The sequence below is a fragment of the Salvelinus alpinus genome, chromosome 11 (genome assembly GCF_045679555.1).
Source record: "Salvelinus alpinus chromosome 11, SLU_Salpinus.1, whole genome shotgun sequence".
In the NCBI taxonomy this organism is placed as follows: domain Eukaryota; kingdom Metazoa; phylum Chordata; class Actinopteri; order Salmoniformes; family Salmonidae; genus Salvelinus; species Salvelinus alpinus.
In genome coordinates this window covers 9320117-9335116 of record NC_092096.1, presented here as the reverse complement: position 1 = coordinate 9335116, position 15000 = coordinate 9320117, and the positions used below count along the sequence as shown (strand labels likewise).

At 45.0% G+C, this 15000-nt stretch overlaps 1 protein-coding gene across 4 annotated transcripts in view; it reads right to left on the bottom strand.

Annotated features, from left to right (window-relative positions):
• The window catches only part of LOC139533560 (nuclear protein MDM1-like), a 20069-nt gene extending 7328 nt beyond the window's left edge, over positions 1–12741 (bottom strand). Inside the window, exons 1-8 of one of the 4 annotated variants that reach the window (XM_071331692.1) lie at positions 12600–12741; positions 11691–11796; positions 9283–9584; positions 8814–8954; positions 6383–6571; positions 5183–5325; positions 4587–4683; positions 2729–2767 (exon numbers count right to left, since the gene is read on the bottom strand). In XM_071331692.1, the coding sequence (XP_071187793.1) occupies positions 2729–2767; positions 4587–4683; positions 5183–5325; positions 6383–6571; positions 8814–8954; positions 9283–9584; positions 11691–11796; positions 12600–12617 (1035 nt within the window). In that variant the 5' untranslated portion in view covers positions 12618–12741. Of the gene's footprint in view, positions 1–2728; positions 2768–4586; positions 4684–5182; positions 5326–6382; positions 6572–8813; positions 8955–9282; positions 9585–11690; positions 11797–12370; positions 12508–12599 lie in introns of those variants that run through there. The other 3 variants (XM_071331696.1, XM_071331693.1, XM_071331695.1) reach the window with 3 other exon arrangements.
• Between the last annotated feature and the right edge of the window lie 2259 nt (positions 12742–15000).

Below are 15000 nucleotides of genomic sequence, written 5' to 3'. Positions count from 1 at the left end.
TTCCTCTGATACTGATCACAAAATCAGAGCTCTGTGAGTAAACGCTTTCCTCTGATACTGATCACAAAATCAGAGCTCTGTGAGTAAACACTTTCCTCTGATACTGATCACAAAATCAGAGCTCTGTGAGTAAACGCTTTCCTCTGATACTGATCACAAAATCAGAGCTCTGTGAGTAAACGCTTTCCTCTAATACTGATCACAAAATCAGAGCTCTGTGAGTAAACGCTTTCCTCTGATACTGATCACAAAATCAGAGCTCTGTGAGTAAACACTTTCCTCTGATACTGATCACAGGTGTGTGGTAGAGAGTTCTAAACACAGAAAGTGTTATCAATAGCTTTAAGACACACACAATGATGCAACAGATGACTGACAAGCAGGCAGAGGCCATATCTTCTCTTCTCTTGCACACAAGCAAAGCCAGGGCACGACACAACACACACTGAGCTGGCATCTGGACCTAGGCTGGCATCTGAACCTAGGCTGGCATCTGAACCTAGGCTGGCATCTGGACCTAGGCTGGCATCTGGACCTAGGCTGGCATCTGAACCTAGGCTGGCATCTGAACCTAGGCTGGCATCTGGACCTAGGCTGGCATCTGGACCTAGGCTGGCATCTGAACCTAGGCTGGCATCTGGACCTAGGCTGGCATCTGAACCTAGGCTGGCATCTGGACCTAGGCTGGCATCTGGACCTAGGCTGGCATCTGAACCTAGGCTGGCATCCGGACCTAGGCTGGCATCTGGACCTAGGCTGGCATCTGAACCTAGGCTGGCATCTGGACCTAGGCTGGCATCTGGACCTAGGCTGGCATCTGGACCTAGGCTGGCATCTGGACCTAGGCTGACATCTGGACCCAGGCTGGCATCTGGACCTAGGCTGGCATCTGGACCTAGGCTGACATCTGGACCCAGGCTGGCATCTGGACCTAGGCTGGCATCTGGACCTAGGCTGGCATCTGGACCTAGGCTGGCATCTGGACCTAGGCTGACATCTGAACCTAGGCTGGCATCTGAACCTAGGCTGGCATCTGGACCTAGGCTGGCATCTGGACACAGTCTTCCTCCCAAATGGCACTCTGTTCCTTATATAGTGCACTACTTTTGACCAGGACCCATAGGCTCTAGTAGTGCACTATACAGGGAATAGACTGGTAGACTGATAGACCGATAGACTGGTAGACTGGTAGACTGATAGACTGGTAGACTGGTAGACTGATAGACTGATAGACTGATAGACTGGTAGACTGATAGACTGGTCGTAAGGTACACTGATATATTGATAGACTGATAGACTGGTAGACTGATAGACTGGTCGTAAGGTACACTGATATATTGATAGACTGATAGACTGGTAGACTGATAGACTGGTCGTAAGGTACACTGATATATTGATAGATAGCAGGACTTTGGAGAAGGGTTGATCTTAACTACTTTTCAACAGAATCAATTATACTGAAATTCAACAGAAAATCCTCATTCAGCTGACGAACAAAAACATCTCTTTCTGTCCTCGTTGATTTCCTCAATGAAACTAGAGCCCACTGGAAATGGCTTTGAGCTCCGATCCTGGAGTGGGACATCAGACCAATCAGACTTGGTATCACCGTAGACCAACTAACGGTCCTAATAATTCCTTCATTATAATTGCTGTGTATTAAACCACTTTACTTAGAAGACAAACGGCAATCGTTTTCTAGAAGGTTCTTCCACATCTAGACTATAGTTAGTACATGTTCCATGAAGTTGATGGGCCAGGTTTCCACGTGTCGTACAAGGTACGGTTAACCACTCAGCATGTTCAGGTTGAATGGAGAGAAGAACGCTGGCTAACCAACCTCCTGCTGACTCACTGTACTGACGCTGACACTGCCGGAAACACACACACACACACACACACACACACACACACACACACACACACACACACACACACACCGTGTTCTCATACACGCACGCACACTCACAATTCATCTTTTCAGCAACCTATCAGAGCAACAATCTCAGGCCTAGATCTCAGGTATGGGGCCTTTCTGAAAATCAACAATCTCAGGCCTAGATTTCAGGTATGGGGCCTTTCTGAAAATCAACAATCTCAGGCCTAGATCTCAGGTATGGGGCCTTTCTGAAAATCAACAATCTCAGGCCTAGATCTCAGGTATGGGGCCTTTCTGAAAATCAACAATCTCAGGCCTAGATCTCAGGTATGGGGCCTTTCTGAAAATCAACAATCTCAGGCCTAGATCTCAGGTATGGGGCCTTTCTGAAAATCAACAATCTCAGGCCTAGATCTCAGGTATGGGGCCTTTCTGAAACTCAACAATCTCAGGCCTAGATCTCAGGTATGGGGCCTCTCTGAAAATCAACAATCTCAGGCCTAGATCTCAGATATGGGGCCTCTCTGAAAATCAACAATCTCAGGCCTAGATCTCAGGTATGGGGCCTTTCTGAAAATCAACAATCTCAGGCCTAGATATCAGGTATGGGGCCTTTCTGAAAATCAACAATCTCAGGCCTAGATATCAGGTATGGGGCCTTTCTGAAAATCAACAATGGAAACAATTTTTGCTCATTGTATCGTTTCTAAGGTGGATACACAGGTGTTTCGTTCACTCGTGTATCATCACTCAGTTTGATGTAAACGTGAGAGGAGGGAAGGGGTCATTGCCAACAGCCAAAAGAGAAGGAAGGTACAGTAGAACAGCGGGGAGACTAGACCGTGTTACCTCGTGATACCAAACGTGACTATGCTGACTGTCACGCCCCTGCAATGGAGGATGGGAAGAGAGAATGGGTTATAGAGACTTCAGCCACATCCATGACATTTACTTAGAGCCTGTAGGTCATTACTTTATACAATAACTACACTGACCTCCTCTCCTACCGTGGTAGACACTGTAATAACTATACTGACCTCCTCTCCTACCGTGGTAGACAGTGTAATAACTAGACCTCCTCTCCTACCGTGGTAGACACTGTAATAACTATACTGACCTCCTCTCCTACCGTGGTAGCCAGTGTAATAACTAGACCTCCTCTCCTACCGTGGTACAGTGTAATAACTAGACCTCCTCTCCTACCGTGGTAGACAGTGTAATATCTACACTGACCTCCTCTCCTACGGTGGTAGACAGTGTAATAACTAGACCTCCTCTCCTACTGTGGTAGACAGTGTAATAACTATACTGACCTCCTCTCCTACCGTGGTAGACAGTGTAATAACTATACTGACCTCCTCTCCTACCGTGGTAGACAGTGTAATAACTATACTGACCTCCTCTCCTACCGTGGTAGACAGTGTAATAACTAGACCTCCTCTCCTACCGTGGTAGAAAGTGTAATAACTAGACCTCCTCTCCTAGCGTGGTAGACAGTGTAATAACCACTGACCTCCTCTCCTACCGTGGTAGACAGTGTAATAACTAGACCTCCTCTCCTAGCGTGGTAGACAGTGTAATAACTACTGACCTCCTCTCCTACCGTGGTAGACAGTGTAATAACCACTGACCTCCTCTCCTAGCGTGGTAGACAGTGTAATAACTACTGACCTCCTCTCCTAGCGTGGTAGACAGTGTAATAACTAGACCTCCTCTCCTACCGTGGTAGACAGTGTAATAACTAGACCTCCTCTCCTACCGTGGTAGACAGTGTAATAACTACTGACCTCCTCTCCTACCGTGGTAGACAGTGTAATAACTAGACCTCCTCTCCTACCGTGGTAGACAGTGTAATAACCACTGACCTCCTCTCCTACCGTGGTAGACAGTGTAATAACTAGACCTCCTCTCCTACCGTGGTAGACAGTGTAATAACTAGACCTCCTCTCCTACCGTGGTAGACAGTGTAATAACTAGACCTCCTCTCCTACCGTGGTAGACAGTGTAATAACTAGACCTCCTCTCCTACCGTGGTAGACAGTGTAGTAACTACTGACCTCCTCTCCTAGCGTGGTAGACAGTGTAATAACTAGACCTCCTCTCCTACCGTGGTAGACAGTGTAATAACCACTGACCTCCTCTCCTACCGTGGTAGACAGTGTAATAACTAGACCTCCTCTCCTACCGTGGTAGACAGTGTAATAACTAGACCTCCTCTCCTACCGTGGTAGACAGTGTATTAACTAGACCTCCTCTCCTACCGTGGTAGACAGTGTATTAACTAGACCTCCTCTCCTACCGTGGTAGACAGTGTAATAACTAGACCTCCTCTCCTACCGTGGTAGACAGTGTAATAACTAGACCTCCTCTCCTACCGTGGTAGACAGTGTAATAACTAGACCTCCTCTCCTACCGTGGTAGACAGTGTATTAACTAGACCTCCTCTCCTACCGTGGTAAACAGTGTAATAACTAGACCTCCTCTCCTACTGTGGTAGACAGTGTAATAACTAGACCTCCTCTCCTACCGTGGTAGACAGTGTAATAACTAGACCTCCTCTCCTACCGTGGTAGACAGTGTAATAACTAGACCTCCTCTCCTACTGTGGTAGACAGTGTAATAACTAGACCTCCTCTCCTACCGTGGTAGACAGTGTAATAACTAGACCTCCTCTCCTACCGTGGTAAACAGTGTAATAACTACTGACCTCCTCTCCTACCGTGGTAGCCTTGACCCAGGCTCCGTCCTTATATATGTAGTTCAGCGGAGAGCGGAAGTTGGCGTTATACTCTGATTTAACCTTTCTGGAGAGAGGGACAGAAACACACAGACAGGCCAAGTCAGATCATGTATATTCAGTGATCATTTAGCATTGCACTTGGCATTATCATTTCTAAACTAAAATGTATTAGTTGAATAGGCCACATGTGAATGACCAAACCCTGCTGCTGTCCATTGGAGAAGTTCCATGTGATTCTCAGAGAGAGAGAGTGCAGTGTTACCAGTAATTTTTACCAAAATATTGCATGACACATAGCAGGAAGTGAAGATGGAAAGAGACAATATACAATACATGAGAAACTTCCTATTACTGACAGGTTGTCTCTCTCTTTCCCCTCCTACTCCCCCTTCCCGACCCCTGACCTTTGACTCCAGGTGAAGTTTCCCAAAGGGACAGGTCTAGGATCAGCTCCCCCCTCCCCCAATCCTAACCTTAACCATTAGTGGAGAAGAATGCTAAATGAACCCAGGATCAGCGTGTCTACAATCTACCCTGTAATCACAATTGACCGCTGATCTCACCTGTGGGGAAGAGGTGCCTTCTGGGAGCTCTGTGACTTCACTTCCTGGTCCGCCCGTTGCTCCTGAGGCTGTGGAACTGGAATGTTCTCCGCTACGACGCTGGACTTTCTCTCTCTCTCTTCCCTCTTCTTCTTCCGCTTGCTCTGATGTCATCATCGCAAACAAACAGAACAGAGCCATTCGTAAAGGCTGCGTCGTCCCAAATGGCACCCTATACCCTACATGGTGCACTACTTTTGACCAGAGCCTATATAGGGAATAGGGGGCCATTTGGGACTCTGGGGATAGAACCAGTAGAGCCAGTACAGAAATACCACCAAACCTCCTGTACACTCCAGTGGGTGAATCCAGCGTGGCATGTGGAGTACATGATCTAAATAACTGGTTTATTTACTTTCATATTGGAAGTTTTAAGTGTTCACTGTATTCCCCTTTCATATTGGAAGTTTTAAGTGTTCACTGTATTCCCCTTTCATATTGGAAGTTTTAACTGTTCACTGTATTCCCCTTTCATATTGGAAGTTTTAACTGTTCACTGTATTCCCCTTTCATATTGGAAGTTTTAACTGTTCACTGTATTCCCCTTTCATATTGGAAGTTTTAAGTGTGCATTGTATTCCTCTTTCATATTGGACGTTCTAGGTGTGCATTGTATTCCTCTTTCATAGTGGACGTTCTAGGTGTGCATTGTATTCCCCTTTCATATTGGACGTTCTAGGTGTGCATTGTATTCCTCTTTCATATTGGACGTTCTAGGTGTGCATTGTATTCCTCTTTCATATTGGACGTTCTAGGTGTGCATTGTATTCCTCTTTTATATTGGACGTTCTAGGTGTTCATTGTATTCCTCCAAGGGGTTTTTGAAATGTCAATAAACAGAAAAACCTTGCAGTCTAATGTAACCTAATGTATCCGTTTCTTCCCAGAAATCAGTTACAAATACTTGTTATAAGTAAGTAGGGCTATCTGCTTCCTTATTGAAATACAAAAGGTAGCGTTGAAGATATTGCCAACGCTGGAAGTATTATATTGTGGCCTAATCTTGGCACCAGGAATCAGATCTTGTCTGAGTGCTGGTCTCTGGCCAGCGACGACACGTTTGTAAAGTCTGTTACATGAGAGGTTGAATAAATCAAATACCAGAACAAAGATTGAGTTGTAGTGTGGCGTTGTTGGACTGAGTAGAACTTGGAAAAGTACCTTTGATGCTTTCTCAGGTGAAACGTTCTCTCTCTGGAACAGAGGCACCTGGTCTCCATCTACATGGCTGCGTAGTCGTGGTCCTCTGGGAGGAGGAGAGGCTTTAAAGTTCCTGCTGTACTCACTCTCCAACACCACCGCCGGGTTCGACTTGAAGGGAGGGATGGACCGGTGGCTGGTGTACAGCATCTGGAGAAGATCATGCAGGAAATATTCTGTAACTCATAGTTGATTCATACTCAAATACTCTGCTACCATCTACTGGCTGTTTGACAAAACAGTATCTCTGCTCCACAGCTTGGGTAGATAGCCTACCACTCAAACTAGTCATGTTTTGAAAACCCGACCCTGGGCAACACAGTGACTGAGGTCTGGCTTCAATGATGGACTCTTTTGGCATAGAGGAACTACGTCACTTTCTACATCACTACTTTATCCTCTTGAATAAAATACTAAATAGTAGCTAGCAACATGGAGATCACAGAGGTTATAGTTCGCAAGTAGATACCTACTCAGTTGTACAACTGAATGCCTTCAACTGAAATGTGTCTTCCTCATGTAACCCAACCCCTCTGAATCAGAGAGGTGCGGGGGGCTGCATTAATCAACATTCACATCTTTGGCGCCCGGGGAACAGTGGGTTAACTGCCTTGCTCAGGGCCCGGGGAACAGTGGGTTAACTGCCTTGTTCAGGGCCCGGGGAACAGTGGGTTAACTGCCTTGCTCAGGGCCCGGGGAACAGTGGGTTAACTGCCTTGCTCAGGGCCCGGGGAACAGTGGGTTAACTGCCTTGCTCAGGGCCCGGGGAACAGTGGGTTAACTGCCTTGCTCAGGGCCCGGGGAACAGTGGGTTAACTGCCTTGCTCAGGGCCCGGGGAACAGTGGGTTAACTGCCTTGCTCAGGGCCCGGGGAACAGTGGGTTAACTGCCTTGCTCAGAGCCCGGGGAACAGTGGGTTAACTGCCTTGCTCAGGGCCCGGGGAACAGTGGGTTAACTGCCTTGCTCAGGGCCCGGGGAACAGTGGGTTAACTGCCTTGCTCAGGGCCCGGGGAACAGTGGGTTAACTGCCTTGTTAACCCACTGTTTTTACCCTGTCAGGTCGGGGATTCAATCCAGCAACCTTTCGGTTACTGACCCAACGCTCTAACCACTAGGATACCTGCCGCCCCAGTAGCTAGTTTCCATCAACTACCTCAACTAAAACCACTGCAAAGTTTGGTTTTAAATCACGGCGTTCTGGCATGTCTGCCCCGTGATTTGTTAGGCGAGTCCCCAGAATTGTTCCCCCCTTATCGACGTAGGTAGTGACGTAGCTCCTCTAGGCCAAAAGACTCCCTCATTAAAACCAGGTCCTAGTCACTGTGTTGTCTACGGTCGGGTTTTCAAAAGACTCCCTCATTAAAACCAGAGCCGAGTCACTGTGTTGCCCTCGGTCGGGTTTTAAAAACTAACTAGTAATGGGGCAGAAGGGGTGACCAACCCTGGGTTCAGGGTGTAACAAGACTAACTAGTAATGGGGCAGAAGGGGTGACCAACCCTGGGTTCAGGGTGTAACAAGACTAACTAGTAATGGGGCAGAAGGGGTGACCAACCCTGGGTTCAGGGCGTAACAAGACTAACTAGTAATGGGGCAGAAGGGGTGACCAACCCTGGGTTCAGGGTGTAACAAGACTAACTAGTAATGGGGCAGGGTGACCAACCCTGGGTTCAAGGTGTAACAAGACTAACTAGTAATGGGGCAGGGTGACCAACCCTGGGTTCAGGGTGTAACAAGACTAACTAGTAATGGTGCAGAAGGGGTGACCAACCCTGGGTTCAGGGTGTAACAAGACTAACTAGTAATGAGGCAGGGTGACCAACCCTGGGTTCTGGGTGTAACAAGACTAACTAGTAATGGGGCAGGGTGACCAACCCTGGGTTCAGGGTGTAACAAGACTAACTAGTAATGTGGCAGAAGGGGTGACCAACCCTGGGTTCAGGGTGTAACAAGACTAACTAGTAATGGGGCAGAAGGGGTGACCAACCCTGGGTTCAGGGTGTAACAAGACTAACTAGTAATGTGGCAGAAGGGGTGACCAACCCTGGGTTCAGGGTGTAACAAGACTAACTAGTAATGGGGCAGAAGGGGTGACCAACCCTGGGTTCAGGGTGTAACAAGACTAACTAGTAATGGGGCAGGGTGACCAACCCTGGGTTCAGGGTGTAACAAGACTAACTAGTAATGGGGCAGAAGGGGTGACCAACCCTGGGTTCAGGGTGTAACAAGAAGCAGTGAATCTTACTTAATACTTGTGCATATGGCCCCTCTATGACCAGGAAATGCCTACACATGTCAAACGTGTGGCTATCAGGGCTTTAACATGGATGTTATGGATGTTTGGGGTTGTATACGTTCAGACAAGATGAGGATATGAGTGGAACAACTAACACCTGCTCTGCAGCCAGCAGTGGGGAGGCGTGGCCAGCTACAGGTGTCTTCCACGGAAACTGTTTCCTGTACTCTGAGTTCTGTAGTCCAGTCCTCTGTCCAGACGACTTCAGCCCTGCCTTCCTCCTCAACACATGGTCAACCTGGAATCACATTTCTCACTTTACTACACAGGTAACTAGTAATAACTCACTGTCCGTCATTGTAAATAAGAATTTGTTCTTAACTGACTTGCCTAGTTAACTAAAGGTTAAACAAACAAAAGATGAACTGTCTGCTGCACAGGCCACGGGCTGCTTAGAAGGCCTGGGTCAAATACGTGTGTCAAATGATCCTTTCAAATACATGAGCTGCGCTTTATTTAGTTTTCCTGGTACAATGGAGCCAATGGAATAGTCTCAAAAGTGCAAACCCCAAGCTAAATCGAACACATGTATTTGCATATATGTAATAAATAACAACCATTCTCACCCCATTGAAAGCTTGGTCCTTTCTCTCTACAGTAGCCAGAGGGCTCCGGGTGTGAGTCTGGCCCTGAAGAGTGGTCGGGCCTCGTTGAGGGTCCCCTGGAGGAGGGGGACCCCTAGGGGCCAGAGGGGTGTGGACTCTCTCTGGGGTAGGAGCCAGGGGAGAGGTACCAGGTCTGGGGCTCTCATCCCGTCTCTGTGGGGGCTCTGTGGTGGTGGGGTTCCATTGGAAGGAGCTGGACACCTGGAGCGTGTGGGAGGAGGGCACCTTCCTCTTGGACAGAAACTGAGGCTCTCGACTGATACCTGGTGTAATATGGATGATAGAAGGAGAGATGATAGTGTCTCTACTGATACCTGGTGTAATATGGATGATAGAAGGAGAGATGATAGTGTCTCTACTGATACCTGGTGTAATATGGATGATAGAAGGAGAGATGATAGTGTCTCTACTGATACCTGGTGTAATATGGATGATAGAAGGAGAGATGATAGTGTCTCTACTGATACCTGGTGTAATATGGATGATAGAGAGATGATAGTGTCTCTACTGATACCTGGTGTAATATGGATGATAGAAGGAGAGATGATAGTGTCTCCACTGATACCTGGTGTAATATGGATGATAGAAGGAGAGATGATAGTGTCTCTACTGATACCTGGTGTAATATGGATGATAGAAGGAGAGATGATAGTGTCTCTACTGATACCTGGTGTAATATGGATGATAGAAGGAGAGATGATAGTGTCTCCACTGATACCTGGTGTAATATGGATGATAGAAGGAGAGATGATAGTGTCTCTACTGATACCTGGTGTAATATGGATGATAGAAGGAGAGATGATAGTGTCTCTACTGATACCTGGTGTAATATGGATGATAGAAGGAGAGATGATAGTGTCTCTACTGATACCTGGTGTAATATGGATGATAGAAGGAGAGATGATAGTGTCTCTACTGATACCTGGTGTAATATGGATGATAGAAGGAGAGATGATAGTGTCTCTACTGATACCTGGTGTAATGTGGATGATAGAAAGAGAGATGATAGTGTCTCTACTGATACCTGGTGTAATATGGATGATAGAAGGAGAGATGATAGTGTCTCGACTGATACCTGGTGTAATATGGATGACAGAAGGAGAGATGATAGTGTCTCTACTGATACCTGGTGTAATATGGATGATAGAAGGAGAGATGATAGTGTCTCTACTGATACCTGGTGTAATATGGATGATAGAAGGAGATGATAGTGTCTCTACTGATACCTGGTGTAATATGGATGATAGAAGGAGAGATGATAGTGTCTCTACTGATACCTGGTGTAATATGGATGATAGAAGGAGAGATGATAGTGTCTCTACTGATACCTGGTGTAATATGGATGATAGAAGGAGAGATGATAGTGTCTCTACTGATACCTGGTGTAATATGGATGATAGAAGGAGAGATGATAGTGTCTCTACTGATACCTGGTGTAATATGGATGATAGAAGGAGAGATGATAGTGTCTCTACTGATACCTGGTGTAATATGGATGATAGAAGGAGAGATGATAGTGTCTCTACTGATACCTGGTGTAATATGAAATATAGAGAGATGATAGTTGACCGTGTGGCTCAGGTGGTTGAGCATGGTGCTTACACAGCCAGGGTTGTGAGTTCTATTCCCACGGAGGACCAGTATGGAAATGTATGCAATCACTATGACTCAAATGTAAATAGTAAAAGTAGAGTTGGGCTCAGTGCTTTAAAGATGAAGATGCACGACAGGAATATGAATGATGTTTGATATGTTAACTTGGCATTTTATACTGTTACCGGTCATATACACCCCTTTCTGTTTTTGCAAACACTGCCTCAGGAGGGCAATACACGCAAGTTGGTGACAGAAAACACACCAAAAAACGCCTCTATTTACATGTTGCTTATGAGTGCATTTCACACTACTTTTGGATTATAACAGGATTTTAAGGCTTGTATGAATGTCCTGCTTAATATAATGTGTGTGTCATCATCGCAAATTTGACTGCATTAGATACATATATTTTTTTAAACTTCAACCAGTAAAATGTCTCTTTGGCTAGCTTTTGCTACAGACTACAGTACGTCAATGAGCGTTAACATTCTAGCCAACAACTGCCGCATCCAAAATAGTTATTTCACAAAGTTCACATCCAAATATAATCTTAGCGACTGTTCAAGCAAGAATCAAAACATCATTGTACGCGTCCGAGAACCCAAAAAGTTATTTTGTTTAGAAGTGATAAAAATTTAAATTCAGGCTTTGTTGAAGGGACGCAGATGGCGACAGGTTTTTTCAATGCAGCCAAGAGTCGTGGGCATCTGTGCGTGACGTCAGTGTGTCGTGTACTGGAAAAGGGTCTATATCAATCAATAAATAAATCTTACCCATCTGGTCAGATCGAAGTCCAGCTAAGCGCATCCGTCGCTGAGGAGAGGCGCTTCTGGAGCGCGCTAGCCGGTCTTTAAATTTCTTCTTGTACTCACTGATGCCCTGTGTATGTGAGTGTGACAATCAAACATTAGGAAATAACTTAGGAAAACACGACTTACTATATTGTTTAAGTGGGATACATTTAGCAAATAGCATGCCTTTAAAAGAACTGTACGCGTCATGCATACACAAACATTTGCATGATTCGTGTTGGTCAGATGTTGCCTAGGAAACAGATTGGCTCCATTTGTTTGAATGAAATCTGTGAACTGAGATCGCAGCTACAGCATATCTAGCAAGTTAGCAGCTGTATAGGCCACAGTTTCTAAACCATACTGTACCACTGTCTTTATCTAGGCTGATTAATCATACTAACGCAATAAACCACATTAAACAAATCCTCCATTGCCATTTACAATGTCATGCAGTTGATACATTTATTTGAAGCCTAGAACCAGCGCGTTACTATGTCTCTATTTATCAATAAAAACACGAAATAGCCACTGGCAGCTAGTTTACGTTAGCTTATCCGCTTTATACCATTGTAACGTGTTAGTAAACACGTAGCTAACCAAGCTAATAACCGAAACCTTGGAAGTGGGATTTGATTGTTTCCCCGTCTAGCTAGCTATACCTGCAATCGTCGAAGATTGTTTATCCGATGTAATCGCAATGCACGATGTTAGTAAACCAACATGTATTTGTGCGAATGAAACAATGTTTCCATTTCTGTATCAATCGAAACCTCTTCTCCTCAAGCGGTGACGTAGATACCTGACGTCGTGTTTCAAAACACTGCGCTAACCAAAGCCAAGAGTTGAATTTCTATTGCACTCGTTCAATGAAAAAGTACATTTGTTTACCTTGAAATGTACTGGCATTTTTTTGTTGTTGTTAAAGTTCTGCAGGCGTTTGGGAGAACTGTGTCTGTGTTATCCAGCTAGATTGTTATTGTTGCAAGTTGTAGTTACTTCTGCAAGGTATCTGGACAGTTACAGACGCGTCTTTGCGTTGCCTTGGCAAAGCGTCGAAACGCGCATGCGTGATGAAACCTGTTGTAATTTAGAGGGGTTGATTTCTAGTAGCTGTGTCGCCATGTGTCATACCTATGCTCCTCAACTGTTGACACATTTTCCTCCCGTTTTCATTTCCACCAGAATAGAATATGGATGTTTGCTAGATGTTCAGTTGTGTCATGGACATGCACTTGGACAACTTCACACCATCTACGGCCTGATATGGCGCCGGTTAGGATGGCTGCCGTTTTATGGGCTCTTATTAACCAACCGTGTTATTTTGTTGTTGTTTTTTTTCGCATTGTTTGTAACTTATTTTGTACACGTTTTTCCATCTCGAGAGGTTAAATATAAAAGTACTACAGTAAGTGCCTATTAAGTGCCAAATAAAGTAACATGGGGGACGTTTTCATCTTAAATCAGTCATGAATCCCCTTGTGACAGGGGAAATGGAAGCTTGTGTGATTCAGGGAGTGGCAATTGAATGCAAGCTTCACAATTTTTTGGGGGGTAACAGGGTTGACGTGTTACACTCGACCCGCTCCGTTTTCCACCACAAAACAGCAGAAAATGACCAAAAGGAGTAGAATCAGCTCACCTGCTTTTACACCGTATGATCTGACTGTTAGATGTTCAATGTTTCTTTTGAAAAAAAAAGTTTGATAAGGAATAGTTTTACCATAAACGACAGTTCAGTTCACATATAAAAATAAAATGTAACCTTTATTTAACTAGGCAAGTCACTTAAGAACAAAGAGAGAGAGGTAGCCTACACTTTCTTCAGCCTAATAATAGACAGAGATAGAGAGAGAGGTAGCCTATACTGTCTTCAGTCTAATAATAGACAGAGATAGAGAGAGAGGTAGCCTATACTGTCTTCAGTCTAATAATAGATAGATAGACAGAGAGAGAGGTAGCCTACACTGTCTTCAGCCTAATAATAGACAGAGATAGAGAGAGAGGTAGCCTATACTGTCTTCAGTCTAATAATAGATAGATAGACAGAGAGAGAGGTAGCCTACCCTGTCTTCAGCCTAATAATAGACAGAGAGAGAGGTAGCCTACACTGTCTTCAGCCTAATAATAGACAGAGAGAGAGGTAGCCTACACTGTCTTCAGCCTAATAATAGACAGAGAGAGAGGTAGCCTACACTGTCTTCAGCCTAATAATAGACAGAGAGGTAGCCTACACTGTCTTCAGCCTAATAATAGAGAGAGAGGTAGCCTACACTGTCTTCAGCCTAATAATAGATAGAGAGAGAGGTAGCCTACACTGTCTTCAGCCTAATAATAGACAGAGAGAGAGGTAGAGGTAGCCTACACTGTCTTCAGCCTAATAATAGACAGAGAGAGAGGTAGCCTACACTGTCTTCAGTCTAATAATAGATAGATAGAGAGAGAGGTAGAGGTAGCCTACACTGTCTTCAGCCTAATAATAGATAGAGAGAGAGGTAGCCTACACTGTCTTCAGCCTAATAATATCTATTGAAGTTGGTATTTTGTCCTCTCTTTTTTATTGATTCCAGTTTGAAAGTGTTCCGCAACATGAAAAATAGCCAGTTTATGCAGGGGTTTAGAATGCCCAGAAGGGGGCGCTAAAACCCTTAGATAACTACAATCAGCTCAGTGTCAGTCATTTGCAACATGGCTATGTGCAGTAATGTATTAGGGCTATTAGAGTAACAACAATTATTACAATAACTAAATATTATATTATATAAATGAGTGAGCCTGAGTGTCCATGTTTACTAGGCCTTAATGATAATGAATACTAATGATGGAATAATTAAAATCGTACTCGTGCCACACAGACCTCTTCAGTTCACCTGTCGACCATGTCACTCGTGTTGCTGCAACACTGAGCCTGGCTGCCTGGCTCTCTTACCGTCTGTTTCCTGCTGTATCTCATTGATAGAGGCGCGTTTGGATGTGGGAGATGAAGAGAGGAATAGAGGACAGGTAATATGAAGGGTTCATTGGGTCTGACTTGTTAAATAAATACACATCTGTTCTCTCATTTTATGACAGAAGCAGCAGGTTTGGGGGGCAATTCAGTCAATTCAGGAAGTGATTTTAAAATTCACTTCCTGACAAAACATCTTCATTGAAAACTGTTGTGGGTAGCGACTGGCACTGATTCTTACAGGGATTGTACTGATCTGATCTTTGCCAGAGCTGGCTTACCGTTAGAGCTAGGCACGGTCCAATCAGAGACACACACACAGACTGGGCAACCAGTGTCTCTGAT